Raw genomic sequence first — 13566 nt, forward strand, 5'->3', positions numbered from 1 at the left:
AACACTGTGTTTAATGGTGAATTTGTGTCAGGTGATAAGCGCGCGAATAAAAGTGTGAATACGAGAAACTGTGAACTCTTTCGCACATCGGATTTACGCGAGTGGTTCGAGCGCCGCGTTATCGAGCCCACTTTAGCGTCTTTGGAAGAGTTTCAGGAACGCAATAGCGGCTGGACATTGTCGCGAATACAGAATTTGACTGTTAATGTAAATAAATATAATCCAATGCGCGCGGGATGCCACATTAAATTGTCGCGGGAGATTATGATGAAAAGAGCGGTGGTTAACGTACAGTCTAAAGACAATGCGTGTTTCGCGTGGGCAGTGGTCGCCGCTCTATATCCCGCAGAAAGAAAGGTGGAACGAGAATCATCGCCTTACGCGACAGTGCTGAATCTCTGGGACATTGAGTTTCCAGTAACTTTAAATCAAATTAAAAAATTTGAACTCGCAAACAGTATCTCGATCAACGTGTACGACATCGAAAGCGAGAACATTGTTCCACTACAACTGACAGAGCAGAAGCGAGATAAGCACGTGAATCTGCTATACGTGGAAGACGGCAACAACGTAGGACATTTCACGTGGATAAAAAATTTATCCCGACTCGTGAGCTCGCAACTGAGCAAACACAATGGTCAAAGATATATCTGCGATCGGTATGTATATATTAATATAAAATAATTATAATTTATATAACAAATTGTTCAAAATTAAAAAAAATTTCCTTTGACAGATGCCTGCATTATTTTAGTTCAGATGACAAGTTGCAATCGCATACGGTCGACTGCGGGGAGATGAATGACTGCGCTATCCGGTTGCCGAGCGACAAGGACAAGTGGCTCGAGTTCAACAATTACAACAGGAAAGAGCGGCTTCCATTCGTCGTGTACGCCGACCTGGAATGCGTTCTGACCAAAACGAAGGAAGAACAACAACAACAAAAATTGTACCAGCATCATCGGGTATTTAGTATAGCGTATTATATGCATTGTTCATACGATGAATCTTTATCGGCGTATCATTCGCGTCGTAGCGTCGATTGTATAGCGTGGTTCGTCGAAGATCTTAAAAATTTAGCGATTCGCGTTAAGAATATTTTAACGACCAATGTCCCCATGGTTAATTTAACGTCCGAAGAGTGTGAAAAATTTTACAACGCCACTCAATGTCATATATGCGAAAAGCCGTTCGCGCAAGACGATACACGCGTTCGCGATCATTGTCATCTGACCGGGCGGTACAGAGAGTCCCGCGCATTCAAATTGCAATTTAAATTACAAAGAATCTTTTTGTATTCCGATAGTTTTCCACAATTTATCCGGTTATGATTCACACTTTATTATCGAGGAAATAGCCACAGCGTTCGAAGGGAGCGTCGAGTTACTTCCGATAACGAAAGAAAAATATATTTCGTTTACGAAAAATGTCGGCCTTAAGGAAGGCGATTGGAAAAATAATGTAAAATTACGCTTCATCGATTCGTACAAATTTCTTACATCGAGTCTCGACAAATTGGCGTCTTATCTAGACAAAGACAAGCTCAAAATTTTTAAATCGGAATTTCAAAATTTATCCGCGGAAAATTTCAGTTTATTAACGCGAAAAGGCATCTTTCCGTACGAATACATCGACTCGGTAGATAGGTTGCGAGATACGCGTTTACCACCGCGCGAATCGTTTTATAGTTCCTTGACCGGTGAAACTATATCCGAGAGCGATTACGCGCACGCCGAAAACATCTGGACGCGATTCTCCATTCGAACGCTGGGCGAATACAGCGACATGTATCTCAAAATCGACGTCTTGTTATTAGCCGATATTTTCGAAAATTTTCGCGATAGCTGCATAAAAAGTTACGGACTCGACCCTGCGTATTACTATACTCTGCCCGGATACACGTGGGACGCCATGTTAAAGCATACAAAGATCACGTTCGAGTTGCTTACAGATATCGACATGGTCATGTTTATAGAACGCGGTATACGCGGTGGTCTGAGCCAATGTTCCAACAGATACGCGCGCGCTAATAACAAGTATATGCGACAATCGTACGATCCATCGAAACCATCGTCTTACTTAATGTATTTTGACGTTAATAATTTATACGGATAGGCAATGTGTCAACCGTTGCCTTACGCCGATTTTCAATGGGTCGACGACGCGTCGAATTTTGACGTATCATCTATAGCGTTAGATTCGCCCACGGGGTATATCCTTGAAGTCGATCTCGAGTACCCGCATCTTCACGATACGCACACCGACCTACCGTTTTGTCCGACACGCGACAAGCCGCCCGGCAAGCGGCAAGACAAGTTCCTCGCAACGTTATACGACAAGAAGCGTTACGTGATACACTACCGTAACCTACAACAGTGTACGCGTCACGGACTTCGTATAACAAAAATACATAGAATTTTACAGTTTTCTCAATCTCCATGGCTTCGAAATTACATAGAATTAAATACACGTTTCAGAACACTCGCGAAAAACGATTTCGAGAAAAATTTATATAAATTAATGAACAACGCGGTATTTGGCAAAACGATGGAAAATGTGCGTAATCGGGTCGATGTAAAATTATTAACAAAATGGGACGATCGGTTCGGCGCGGAAGCGATGATCGCGAAACCGAATTTCCATAGCAGAAGCGTCTTTTCGGAAAATCTAATTGCGGTAGAATTGCGTAAACTCGAGGTGAAATTTTACAAACCGATTTACATGGGTATGTGCATACTCGACATATCCAAGACGTGTCTGTACGAATTTCATCACGAGTACATATATCCTCTGTATCGCGACAAATGCCGGGTAATGTACACCGATACGGATAGTCTCATATATCACATCGAGTGCGCGGATGTGTACGACAACATGAAACGCGACATTGTTAGATTCGACACGAGCGATTATGCGGTGGACAATGCGTACGATATACCGCTTGTAAATAAAAAGGTACCGGGTCTGATGAAGGACGAAAACAACGGTGCCATAATGACCGAATTCGTCGGGCTCAGAGCAAAGATGTACGCGTTACGAGTGGACGGAAAGAAAGATACGAAGAAAGTTAAAGGCGTCAAGAGCAACGTTGTCGCGAGAACGATAACCTTTGAAGATTACACGCGGTGTTTAAACGAAGAGATCGAAATGACGCGACAGCAGTCGTGTATAAGATCTAAACTGCACCAAGTGTATACCGCGAGACAAAAATTGCTCTGAGTCCGTACGATGACAAGCGATATATCGTACCTGATTCGACTGACACGTTACTATGGGGACATTATAGGATACCTTTGTAAATACATGTATATATTTTATTTATTACTGTATATATTTTGTACTTCATATAGTTTTATATAATACACATCTTGCACATTTATATTTCATATATTTTATGTAGCGCATATCTTACATACTTATATTAAGAATATAAATACATATATAGTATTATTGAAAGAAATATTAATAAACATTGTATATAAATTAAATCATATTGTCCTTATGTATCCAAGAGTTGTGCGAATTGTCAAATCCCAGCCATTTCACGTAAACCTCGTCACCTCTCCTGCGCGGTATTTTCTCCACGAGATACACGTCGGGATAATTCGCGCGATGCAACTCGTGCTCGTAGAACGCTCCAGCGATAGGTTTTTTGCGATAATCCTCGAGTAGATAACTCACGGGATTAGTATGCTGCACTTTTACAATTTTAAACACCTCGGTTGTCCAATTTGGCGTGTAACCCTTCTCGAAAACTGTCTTGTATTTGCTAACGCGTACCGAGTCACCTACTTTGAATTTCGCCGGACCCGCGATATTTACACGGTTGTATACAGTAGCCAAGAGTCTTTCGGCGATCGCGGGGGTAACGTCGACGGGTCGCATACTGATCGTTCGATGCTTGCGCGCGTTGTAATCCGATACGAGTCCCGGCAACGCCTTGACCCACTTGTAAGATCCGTTCAGCGTAAATATCTTCCACATGTCGTCTTTTAGCGTGCGATTGAATCGCTCGACGATCGATGTCTTCAATACCGAATACGTAGAATAATGATTTATGCCGTGTTTTCGCATGAGCCGTTGCACGTCGGCGTTATAAAATTCCTTCCCCATGTCGGTCTGTATGTTTTTCGGACACCTCTCGCTATCTCAAATTATCTCGGCGATAGCGTCAGCTATCTCGCTTCCGCCTTTACTCTTGAGCGGTACGGCCCACGCGTGCTTGCTCAACGCATCGATGACTGTGAGTATGTAGTTGTAACCTCTGTTGAAACGAGAGTACGGACGCATCTCGACAATGTCGGCTTGCCACAGATCATCGTATCCCCGCACTATTACGTGTCTTCGGGAGAAATTTTTTCTCGCCGGTGCGTGCAGTTCGTTCATCAACTACCGTTTCTCTAAACTATGTTGTTTCTTCGCTTCCCCGGTTATTCCCGATCGTTGGTCCATCGTTGTTTCGATTCGTTGATCGAATTACCGTTCAATAGCCGTTCGTAGCCGTTCAATAGCCGTTCAATAGCCGATCACTGCCGTTCGATTGCCGTTGCTGACCCGTTCAATTGTCGTTTATAGTCGTTCCTTAGCCGTTCACTGCCCTTCAATTGCCGTTCACTGCCGTTCTTGATCCCTTTGTTGGCGCGATTGATCCTGTTGATAGTCGTTTTTAAGCAGTCCGTAGCCTCGTTCGCAGTCGTTTCTGACCCGTTCATAGCTTCGTTGACAATCGTTTTTGACTCGTTCGTAGCCGTTGTGGACTTGTATGCGGCCTCGTATGTAGCCGTTCTTGACGTGTTCATAGCCTTGTTCGCAGCCGTCCTTGAGATGCTCGTAGCCTCGTTCGCAGCTGTTCTTGAATCGTTCGTAGTCTTGTTCGAGACCGTTTCCTCTTCGATCACTGCCACTCATTATAGCTCGATAACCGTTGGATAATCGTTCGTAGCCGTTCGATAAACCTTTCTAGATGTTTCATAAGTGTACAATAGCCGCTCCTAAGCCGATCACTACAGCACATTACAGGTTGATAGCCGTTTCTGAATTAGCGTTAATCGTATGACGAAGCTCGTTTATCGCAGCCTGCAAAGCTCGCAGGTTCTTCTCAAACGCAGTCAGCTTCTCGTCTGATTCTTTCCATTGATTTTTCAACGTTTTAACGCATTCTTCCACGTACAGTTTGTTGACCGCATCGGTATCAGCCTCAGGTTGCGCTACACGGCGAATCTTGCGCGACCTCGCGTCATAGTCCGTTGCGACGCGACACAGAGCGTTTTGACGCAAGTAACTCGTCACCAATTTACCCCAAAGATCGCTCGTGCTGATTTCTTCGTTTCTCCGTTCGAATAAACCAAATTTGTTGATAGGCATTTCGATGCTAGTGTCGTCGATCGACTGATTAGTTTCGTCGAGGCGCCGTTTAATTTATAATAATGCCGGTTTCGCCAAGTTCCTCTATGATCGACAAAATCTCGTTGTCGTGAGCGTTGTGGCCAGTTCGACGCGAAGCATCGAGCAATCGCAGGCGATCCACTAGCTCGTTGGGATCGTCCCAGTGCACGTAATCGATCTTATTGTCGGTTAGCGTCATCGCGCGAGGCGTGAATACTCCCGTTCCCGTTTTTTCCTTTTTCGATTCGAACGATATCAACGGCGCGATTATTTGTTTATACTTGTATCCCTTGTTGCTCTTTAATTGACCTTGTGCATTATATCGACGTTTATGCGCACTCGTCGCCATCAATATGCTCTTATATTTTTGCACATCATCCTCAGTGTATATGGCGTCATTGGGAATTCTCATGAAGATCAACTCGTATAATCCCGGTGTACCGATGTATCTCACATTGTCTATGATTATAGAGTCATCTTTGTCAATACCGAATCGTTTGTTATCGAGACGCATTCCATTCTCGTCGAAATAGACGCCGTACACGTGATCGATCGCGTTTTTTTTTCTTTCGTCACCGCTAAGAAGAGCGCCCATATATTTTTTCCCCAGTGGTCCCAAGTTCTCTCGTAACACTTCTTGACCTTCCGACGTTTGTAACATGTTTCGAGGCGGATTGCCCGTGGTTTCGAAAACATCTTCGATCGCGAGTGATTCGGGTATCGCGGGTTGCGCGATTCTCGGCGCGAACGGTGTAGAGGTTATCGGCGGTTCATCCGATAAAATCTCCGATAGATCGGATATACGCGACATCGATAAACGTTTCGCTTTCACCGTTCACCGCGATCGTTTCCTCTTTTTCGGTGTCGCATCCTCCTCCTCCTCCTCTTCCTTATATCGCTTGATGCGTAACGTTTTAATTATAGCGTTACTCTCCGGCTCTTTTTTCACCGCGATTGCGCTAGAGTTGTCGACGATCTTTTGCAGCGGCTCGATAATAGGTCTAAAATGAGTCGTGACCGCGATTTCTTCGTCAATCTTACCGGTCTTCAAAGCGCGATGTTTCTTGCGGATCGATTCACTCGTTTTCTCAATCTCCCGCGCAATCTTTTCACGCTCGCGAATATTATCGTTTCCAGCCATGTTGACGGCACGTCGAGCGTTTTACCTTTCTCGACGGAATGTCGACAGCGACTAATCGTTTCGCGGTATCGCGAACACGTTAAATCCTTTTCTGTATCGCCCGTTCGTAAGCGCGCTGTCCTTATCAATCACTAGGAATCCATACTTTTGCTACCAACAAGTACGGCATAATTCACTGAAATCCTCGTACGACATATCGGTATTCATGTGATCGTTGTACACGTGTTTCAAATTTGTACCATCCTGTTTAAACAAGATCAGCAAGTTCGCGTTGTCGCGTATAAGATGTTTCGGTATTCTCGCGTACGTCTGACAAAGATAGAAGCAGTCGACGTTCGAGTGACGACCCATTGAGAAGTACTCTCTTATCGTATCTTGCTTGTCGCACGCCAGGTCATCGAAGACAAAAATCGAGTTTGGACGTGCCTCGCTCGGTGGAATGACGTCACTGTTATTCGAGAACGTAAAATAGCCGATTTCGTCGATCGGCGTCAATAAATTCTCCAGATATCGATATTTCGGCTGTTGCAACGACTTTGAGTACACGTACACGTTCTCGAAACGTACACCGTGTGGACTTTCCAGTAGATTTATCAAAATGTTGGTTTTACCACAATTCGAGGGACCGCAAACGATCGCGCATATAGTAGTCGGTAACATCGTACCGTGTCTGCGCATCTCCGCGTTGTCCCCCATCGAGCGCAATCTGTCGTCGCAATTCGTCACGCGTATCGTCAAAGGCTGTCGTACGAACCGCATGTTTTCTGTTTCGAACCAATTTTGCGAATGATCGCGAGGGGGAGGCCTATTTATAGAGGTGTCGCGACTCGAAACCGCTCAGTATCAAAAATGTTTCTCCTTCTGTCGGACGAGAGAGACATTCTCGGACTTACCGCCAAACAGCTGCAGTATATTCCGAAGATTCTTTTACTGGAAAATTTCGGTGATTACGTGGAACGATTGTGGGACAAGCTTCCAGAATATATAAAGGCTGATCCGGAGGTTCGACAATATCGTTCGTGCATGCGACATTACAACCAGCCGTGGCAGCGAACGCACATTGACGGTCCGCCTCCGTTGATAAAAGATTGCTACGTATGTCAACGAGAATCGTAAGAGGCAGCGGTCTCTTAAATCGTGCGATAAACGCGCTTCTGATCGAATTCCATATTCCCGGCTATCAGTTTTGCGGCCTAGGCACGCGGTTGCGGAAGCGATTAGCCAGAGGCGATCGAGGTATAAATTTATTGGACGCGGCGTGTCGCGAACACGATATAGCGTACTCTCGGAGCAACTATCTCACCGAGAGACACGCGGCGGATAAGATACTCGCCGAGAAAGCGCGAAATCGTATCGGTGCGAGAGATTCGACTCTCGGTGAAAGAACCGCAGGCACAGCTGTCTGGGCGGCGATGAAAGCCAAGACGAAGCTCGGTATGGGCCTGAAGAGGACGAAGACGAAGAAGAAAACTGCGAAGAAACGGATACTTCCGGTAGCGAAATGCGGCGGCGTATTGCCGATTCTACCAATGCTGGGCGCGCTCGGATCCCTGATTGGCGGAGCGGCGGGTGTAGCGAAGGTGGTGAACGACGGAAAAGCCGCGCAACGTCAGATGCAAGAGATGCTACGTCACAATCGCGCCATGGAAGGTCGCGGATTATACCTCGCTCCTTACAAACATGGACGAGGAGTCTCAACGAGAAGAAAAAAAAAACGTCAAAGAGACGTTAAAAATGCCGCAGGGCGCAACTACCAACGTACAATTGTCACAACTGGCGAAACGTATGCGCATTCCGTATTTTAGAGGCATTTTCATGCGCGACTCTTTACCGATCGGTGGTATTTATCAAAACGAGAACGGCATCGTAAATTTAGATAGCGTCGAAGGACCGGGTACTCATTGGGTAGCGTACGCAAAGAGGGGGAATCGCGTCGTATATTTCGACAGTTTCGGCAATCTTCGACCTCCCAAGGAACTTGTGCGATATTTCGGACGAAACGTAACAAAGATACAGTACAATCACACGCTGTTCAAACTTACGATCCGAGCATCTGCGGACAATTGTGCTTGCAATTTCTTCGAACGGTCGATGCGTGGCGAATTTAAAGACGGATATCGCGCTATTTAACTCAGTATTCGTTCAACAGTTTTGTCGACATGTCTATGACATTCACGTTGATTGGGAAGAGTAGCGTTCTCGCGGCAAATTTCTTTCCCACTGTAGACTTGAGCGACGATGAATACGAACTCGGTCTAACGGATTTTGAGACTTATCACACGATACCGAACGTGAATTCCTCGAATAATAAATTTTACTTTGGCAAAGACGACGCGGAAATTACGATTCCCGAGGGATCGTACGAGTTGCGAGATATACATGAATTTTTGAAACGTGCAATTTCACGGAAACATTGCGATAAAAAACACATTGACGGCGATGACTACGAAGATGGCGAATATCCGATAGTGCTCCGCGCTAATTACAATACAATGCCAAGCGAGATCAAATGCGCATACAGATTAAACTTTAGCAAACCGACAACATTGGATCGCTGCTAGGATTCTCGAATCGTATTCTCGAGCCGGGAAAATGGTACGAATCGAACATGCCGATTAACATTATCAACGTTAATATTATCCGCGTAGAATGTAACGTGACCGCGGGCGCGTACAACAACGGCAAACTCGTTCATACGATACACGAATTTTCACCGAGGGTACCGCCGGGATATAAGATATCGGAAACGCCGGCGCAGATCATTTACCTTCCGATCATCGCGCGGAGCATTACGGATTTAACGTTACGCGTTGTCGACCAGAACGGACGATTGCTCGATTTTCGAGGAGAAGAGATCACCGTAAGATTGCACGTACGACGGCTGCGGCGATAACATACGTACGTATGCGACGTATGAGATGCTCGTGTTGAACGGATCGAAAGACGCGAGAGATAACGCAATCTTTACGAAATCAGCGACACCAACAACATCAACGTCGACGTTCGCTAATATCCAATCATCCGAGAAAAAAAACTCAGCGCATCAAACGTTGCGTTTTTGCAATCTTTGGGATTCGCAGTGCGAAACAGCTGAACGATGACCGACATTCTCAACATCGGTGACGAATCTATCTTTGACGATCGTATCGTCAAGGTCGAGACTCACACGTACAACCCGTTCGCCAATACAACGTTCGGACACAATGACGAGATAAGAATACCCATACAACAACAGGATCTGTATACGCTACCGCACGAGAGTTTCCTATACATCGAGGGACGACTAACAAAACACAGACCAGCAGCCGAAGGAGAAACTGAATTGGCACTGGGAAATAATTGCGTCGCATTCATGTTCAATGAGATTCGATACGAACTCGACGGTGTTGAGATTGATCGCAATAGAAACGTAGGAATAACTACTACGCTCAAAAAACTATGTAACGGTATCATCTGATAGAAGCGTGATTATGAAAAACGCCGGCTGGGAGCCGTCGACCAACGCGAATGGACATTTCAATTTTTGCGTACCGCTCTACATGTTGCTGGGATTTTGCGAGGATTACAGACGCGTGGTGATTAACGCTCGTCACGAATTGATCTTGATACGATCGCGCAACGACGACAATTGTCTGCTTGGAAATTCGGCGCAGGAGCCTGAGCTCAACATATTCAAGATACAATGACGAATGCCTCACGTGCTGTTGAGCGAAATCAAAAAGTTGTCGATGCTCCGTGCTCTGGAAAGCGGACGATATCTCAGCATGGCTTTTCGCTCGTGGATCTGTACGAGTATCCGCTATTGCAGCTTACAACTAACAATAAGCATTCGTGGGCCATTAAGACCGCGACTCAGCTGGAGAAACCACGATACGTCGTTTTCGCTTTGCAGGCAGGTCGGAAGAATGTCATGTCTAAGGATGCGAGTGAATTCGACCACTGCAATTGATCAACGTTAAACTTTATCTGAATTCGGAATATTATCCGTACGACGATATGAATCTGGATTCGATAAAAAACAGATATTCCATTCTGTACGACACGTATATGCGCTTCTGCAAGAATTATTACGGATACGAGTATCTCGAGCCGAGTCTCTCCGTCGGGATTTTCAACTTTACGGTCCGTTCGTGATTATCGATTGTTCTCGACAAAACGAATCGGTCAAGAGCGCAACCGTGGATGTGAGATTGGAATTCGAGTGTAAGGAGAACGTACCGCCGAATACCACTGCGTACTGTCTCATCATACACGATCGCGTGATCCAGTACAATCCGTTGACCAACGTTGTACGCAAAATCACCTAAGTGTTTGCGATAACATCGACGCAAGAGAGAGGGGGAAGAGGAGCATGATATAAATCAAAGTCTTGCGAGATGGTTTTAGAGTTTTGTCGTTCCTCTCGACTGGCGTATCGAAGAGAGAGAGATCTCGTCATGTCCGTACCAACGTTTGTGGATCTGCAAGGATTTATCGTTGGGAAAAATTTTGTCGTGAAGGAAGCGGCAGTCTTGAGAAAGGGATACGTTCTATCGCATTACTTTTTCGCAAGTCCCGTACCGTGGCACACGCTTACAAAATCTGAGCGATGTCAAGTCTGGCTGATTAGAAATCATCACGGATTACAATGGGAAGACGGAAACGTTCCGTATGGCTTGGCTCAGCGTGCGATTACAACAGCTGTCGTTGGTACGATACACGAAGAAGAAGAAAGAAGAATCGTCGTCGTGTACGTCAAAGGACTTGAAAAGCAAAAATGGCTGGCCGATATACTAGACGATGCGGGGAACGGCTATATTATTGAAACCTTGGATGCGGATTACGAAGATATCGATGCTCTAAATAAATTAGACGATACGAATAGTATGCGATGTGGAAAACATGTTAAGAATTGCGCCTTACAAAATGTATTCAAAATATTTAACTGGTGGTCGCGACGCCAGAAAAGAATGAGAAAAAATAAAATATGTAAACATTCATATGCGTTATCTCTTATTTACCCCACCCTAATCCTTTGCATGCGTTTCTAAGAATTCTTTTTTTCGAGCACCGCCTCCCCCTTCTCCTAAATTCCAATGCGTTAGAAACATTGATCCCCCACCACTACATTATATTTAATAAATGAGCGTCGGGTATAACGATTTAATCCTGTACGACCAGTGTCGCGTTAACCGCTCGTGGATTCACTTTTCATAACTCCCCAGAGAAATGTACTACGTTGAAAGCAGCAAGCAGTGGCGGCATCGGAAGACACGTGAATAATTACGTCCGAGTCGTGATATAAACTCCATCGTTTGAGAACAAATACGGACGAGTAAGTTTCGTTTAACATTTTTCTATTTTTTCTATTTTTCTATTTTTTACAAATTGTATTATTAGTATTACTTAATTTTAATTTTTTCCCGTAGCATTCGTCGGGCGTCGTTGCGTCGGTTCGTATACTAGGCAGACGATACGCATTGACAGCTACGGAATTCAAATTCCTCGAAATCTGTATCAACGTGGGTCCGCCGAGTTACGTGGAGATTGCATAGGAGATCATCGGGGAAAGGACTGATATTTATCTCTCGAAACGTGGAAGGGATTCTGCGAGCAACGTCGCAATATTCTAAATCTCCTTCGGAACGACTCTCATGACATCTATAATTTTATAAGCGTTGACCGCTAACAAGTGAGTTCGTACGATTACGACCAAACTCATAAGTCTCGAATCTTCGAACGTTATGCATGATGATGTAGAATGACGTTACATCGTATGTTCGATCTCGATCATTGCATAGATGTAACTTTTGATCGATTAGAATAAAATTATCCAAACAGTCGATGTTAAATTACGCAATTCTCCAATATCGCGTCCACTGTAACGGATCTTAAAGAAGTATCGAATGTAATACGCGCGAGTGACGCTTTCAACAAGCATCAACTCGTCGATTGCGAGCTGGCGGCTTTAGCTTTTAGTCCATATAATACGTAAGACAAAAAAATATGTAAAAACATGAATAAAGAGTTTTAAGTTTACTATATCGTGGTGTACTTTTTTTGCGTTTGCCCATCCCAGCTTTCATATAGCTCCTTTGCGAGAAATTATGCATGAGCAAGGTACGAAAGCAGCTGAACATCTGCGCTGATACGTTGTTGCAATTCTTCCGAGAAAAAATTGCGGAAGACGATTCAGGGAGGTACCATTTGTTTATATTGTTTATAAATGTGCATGCTGCGTAATTCAATGAGAGAGAGACAAGGATACGTTGAAGGAAAAAAAATCTAAGTTACTTATATCGGGGGTTAAGGGGTGTACCGAAAGCCATTTTGTTTTGCAAAAACATGTTCCAACGCTTAGGTATATAATACAATATTGCTTAAAAATACGCTGTTTTATATGTTTATAAATATTTTATCAACCGGGCATTTAATACAATATTGCGATAAAACATCTAACACGCGCCGCTGCCGAAATCCCCTTCTCCCGCGTTGACGTCATTCCCCGCGCGCCTCACCCCCCCCCCCTGAGAGGACCTGGTTAGAACGTTCCGTGTAATCACTCGGAATGGGCTTTGTCGAAAAGACGACTAAAACAAGACGTCTTTTCCGTCGTCTTTTTAAGTTATCTTTTTGGACGTACAAATTCTAGACTTTAAAAGGTCGACGAAAGGACGTTGTATAGTCGTCTTTTCGACAGAAAAGACATTATAAGACGTTTTTTTGCCATGTCCAAAAGTCAATTTAAAAAAGTCATCTTTTCGTCGGCCTTTTGTATTTGTGCCCTGTGCCCTGTGGGTAATGCATTGCGGAAAATTGAAGTTGGATTGAGTGGTAAGTATAGTAGTGTATGTCTAAAATATATGTAGATAGAAGTAGAATAAAGATAATTTCTAGCAAGATCATATTATTCCACGGATTTTCCACAGCAAGCAATCGTTCAAGTGTAATTTTACTATACAGTTCTTGAAATTTGAAAAAACAACATTCGTATTCTGCACGAGAAAAAAACTGTCAAGAAAAGAAAAGTTTTCATTGATTTATCTGTGACGTTACGCATT

At 44.3% G+C, this 13566-nt stretch overlaps 1 protein-coding gene across 1 annotated transcript in view; it reads left to right on the forward strand.

Moving 5' to 3' along the window:
- The first annotated feature begins 225 nt into the window (after positions 1-225).
- Positions 226-13566, forward strand: part of LOC112637964 — an 18427-nt gene continuing 5086 nt past the window's right edge. The window contains exons 1-2 of the mRNA XM_025408735.1: positions 226-659; positions 737-949. Coding sequence (XP_025264520.1) covers positions 226-659; positions 737-949 — 647 coding nt within the window. The remainder of the gene's footprint in view (positions 660-736; positions 950-13566) is intronic.

The sequence above is a fragment of the Camponotus floridanus genome, unplaced genomic scaffold, assembly GCF_003227725.1.
Source record: "Camponotus floridanus strain SB8 unplaced genomic scaffold, Cflo_v7.5 scaffold227, whole genome shotgun sequence".
In the NCBI taxonomy this organism is placed as follows: domain Eukaryota; kingdom Metazoa; phylum Arthropoda; class Insecta; order Hymenoptera; family Formicidae; genus Camponotus; species Camponotus floridanus.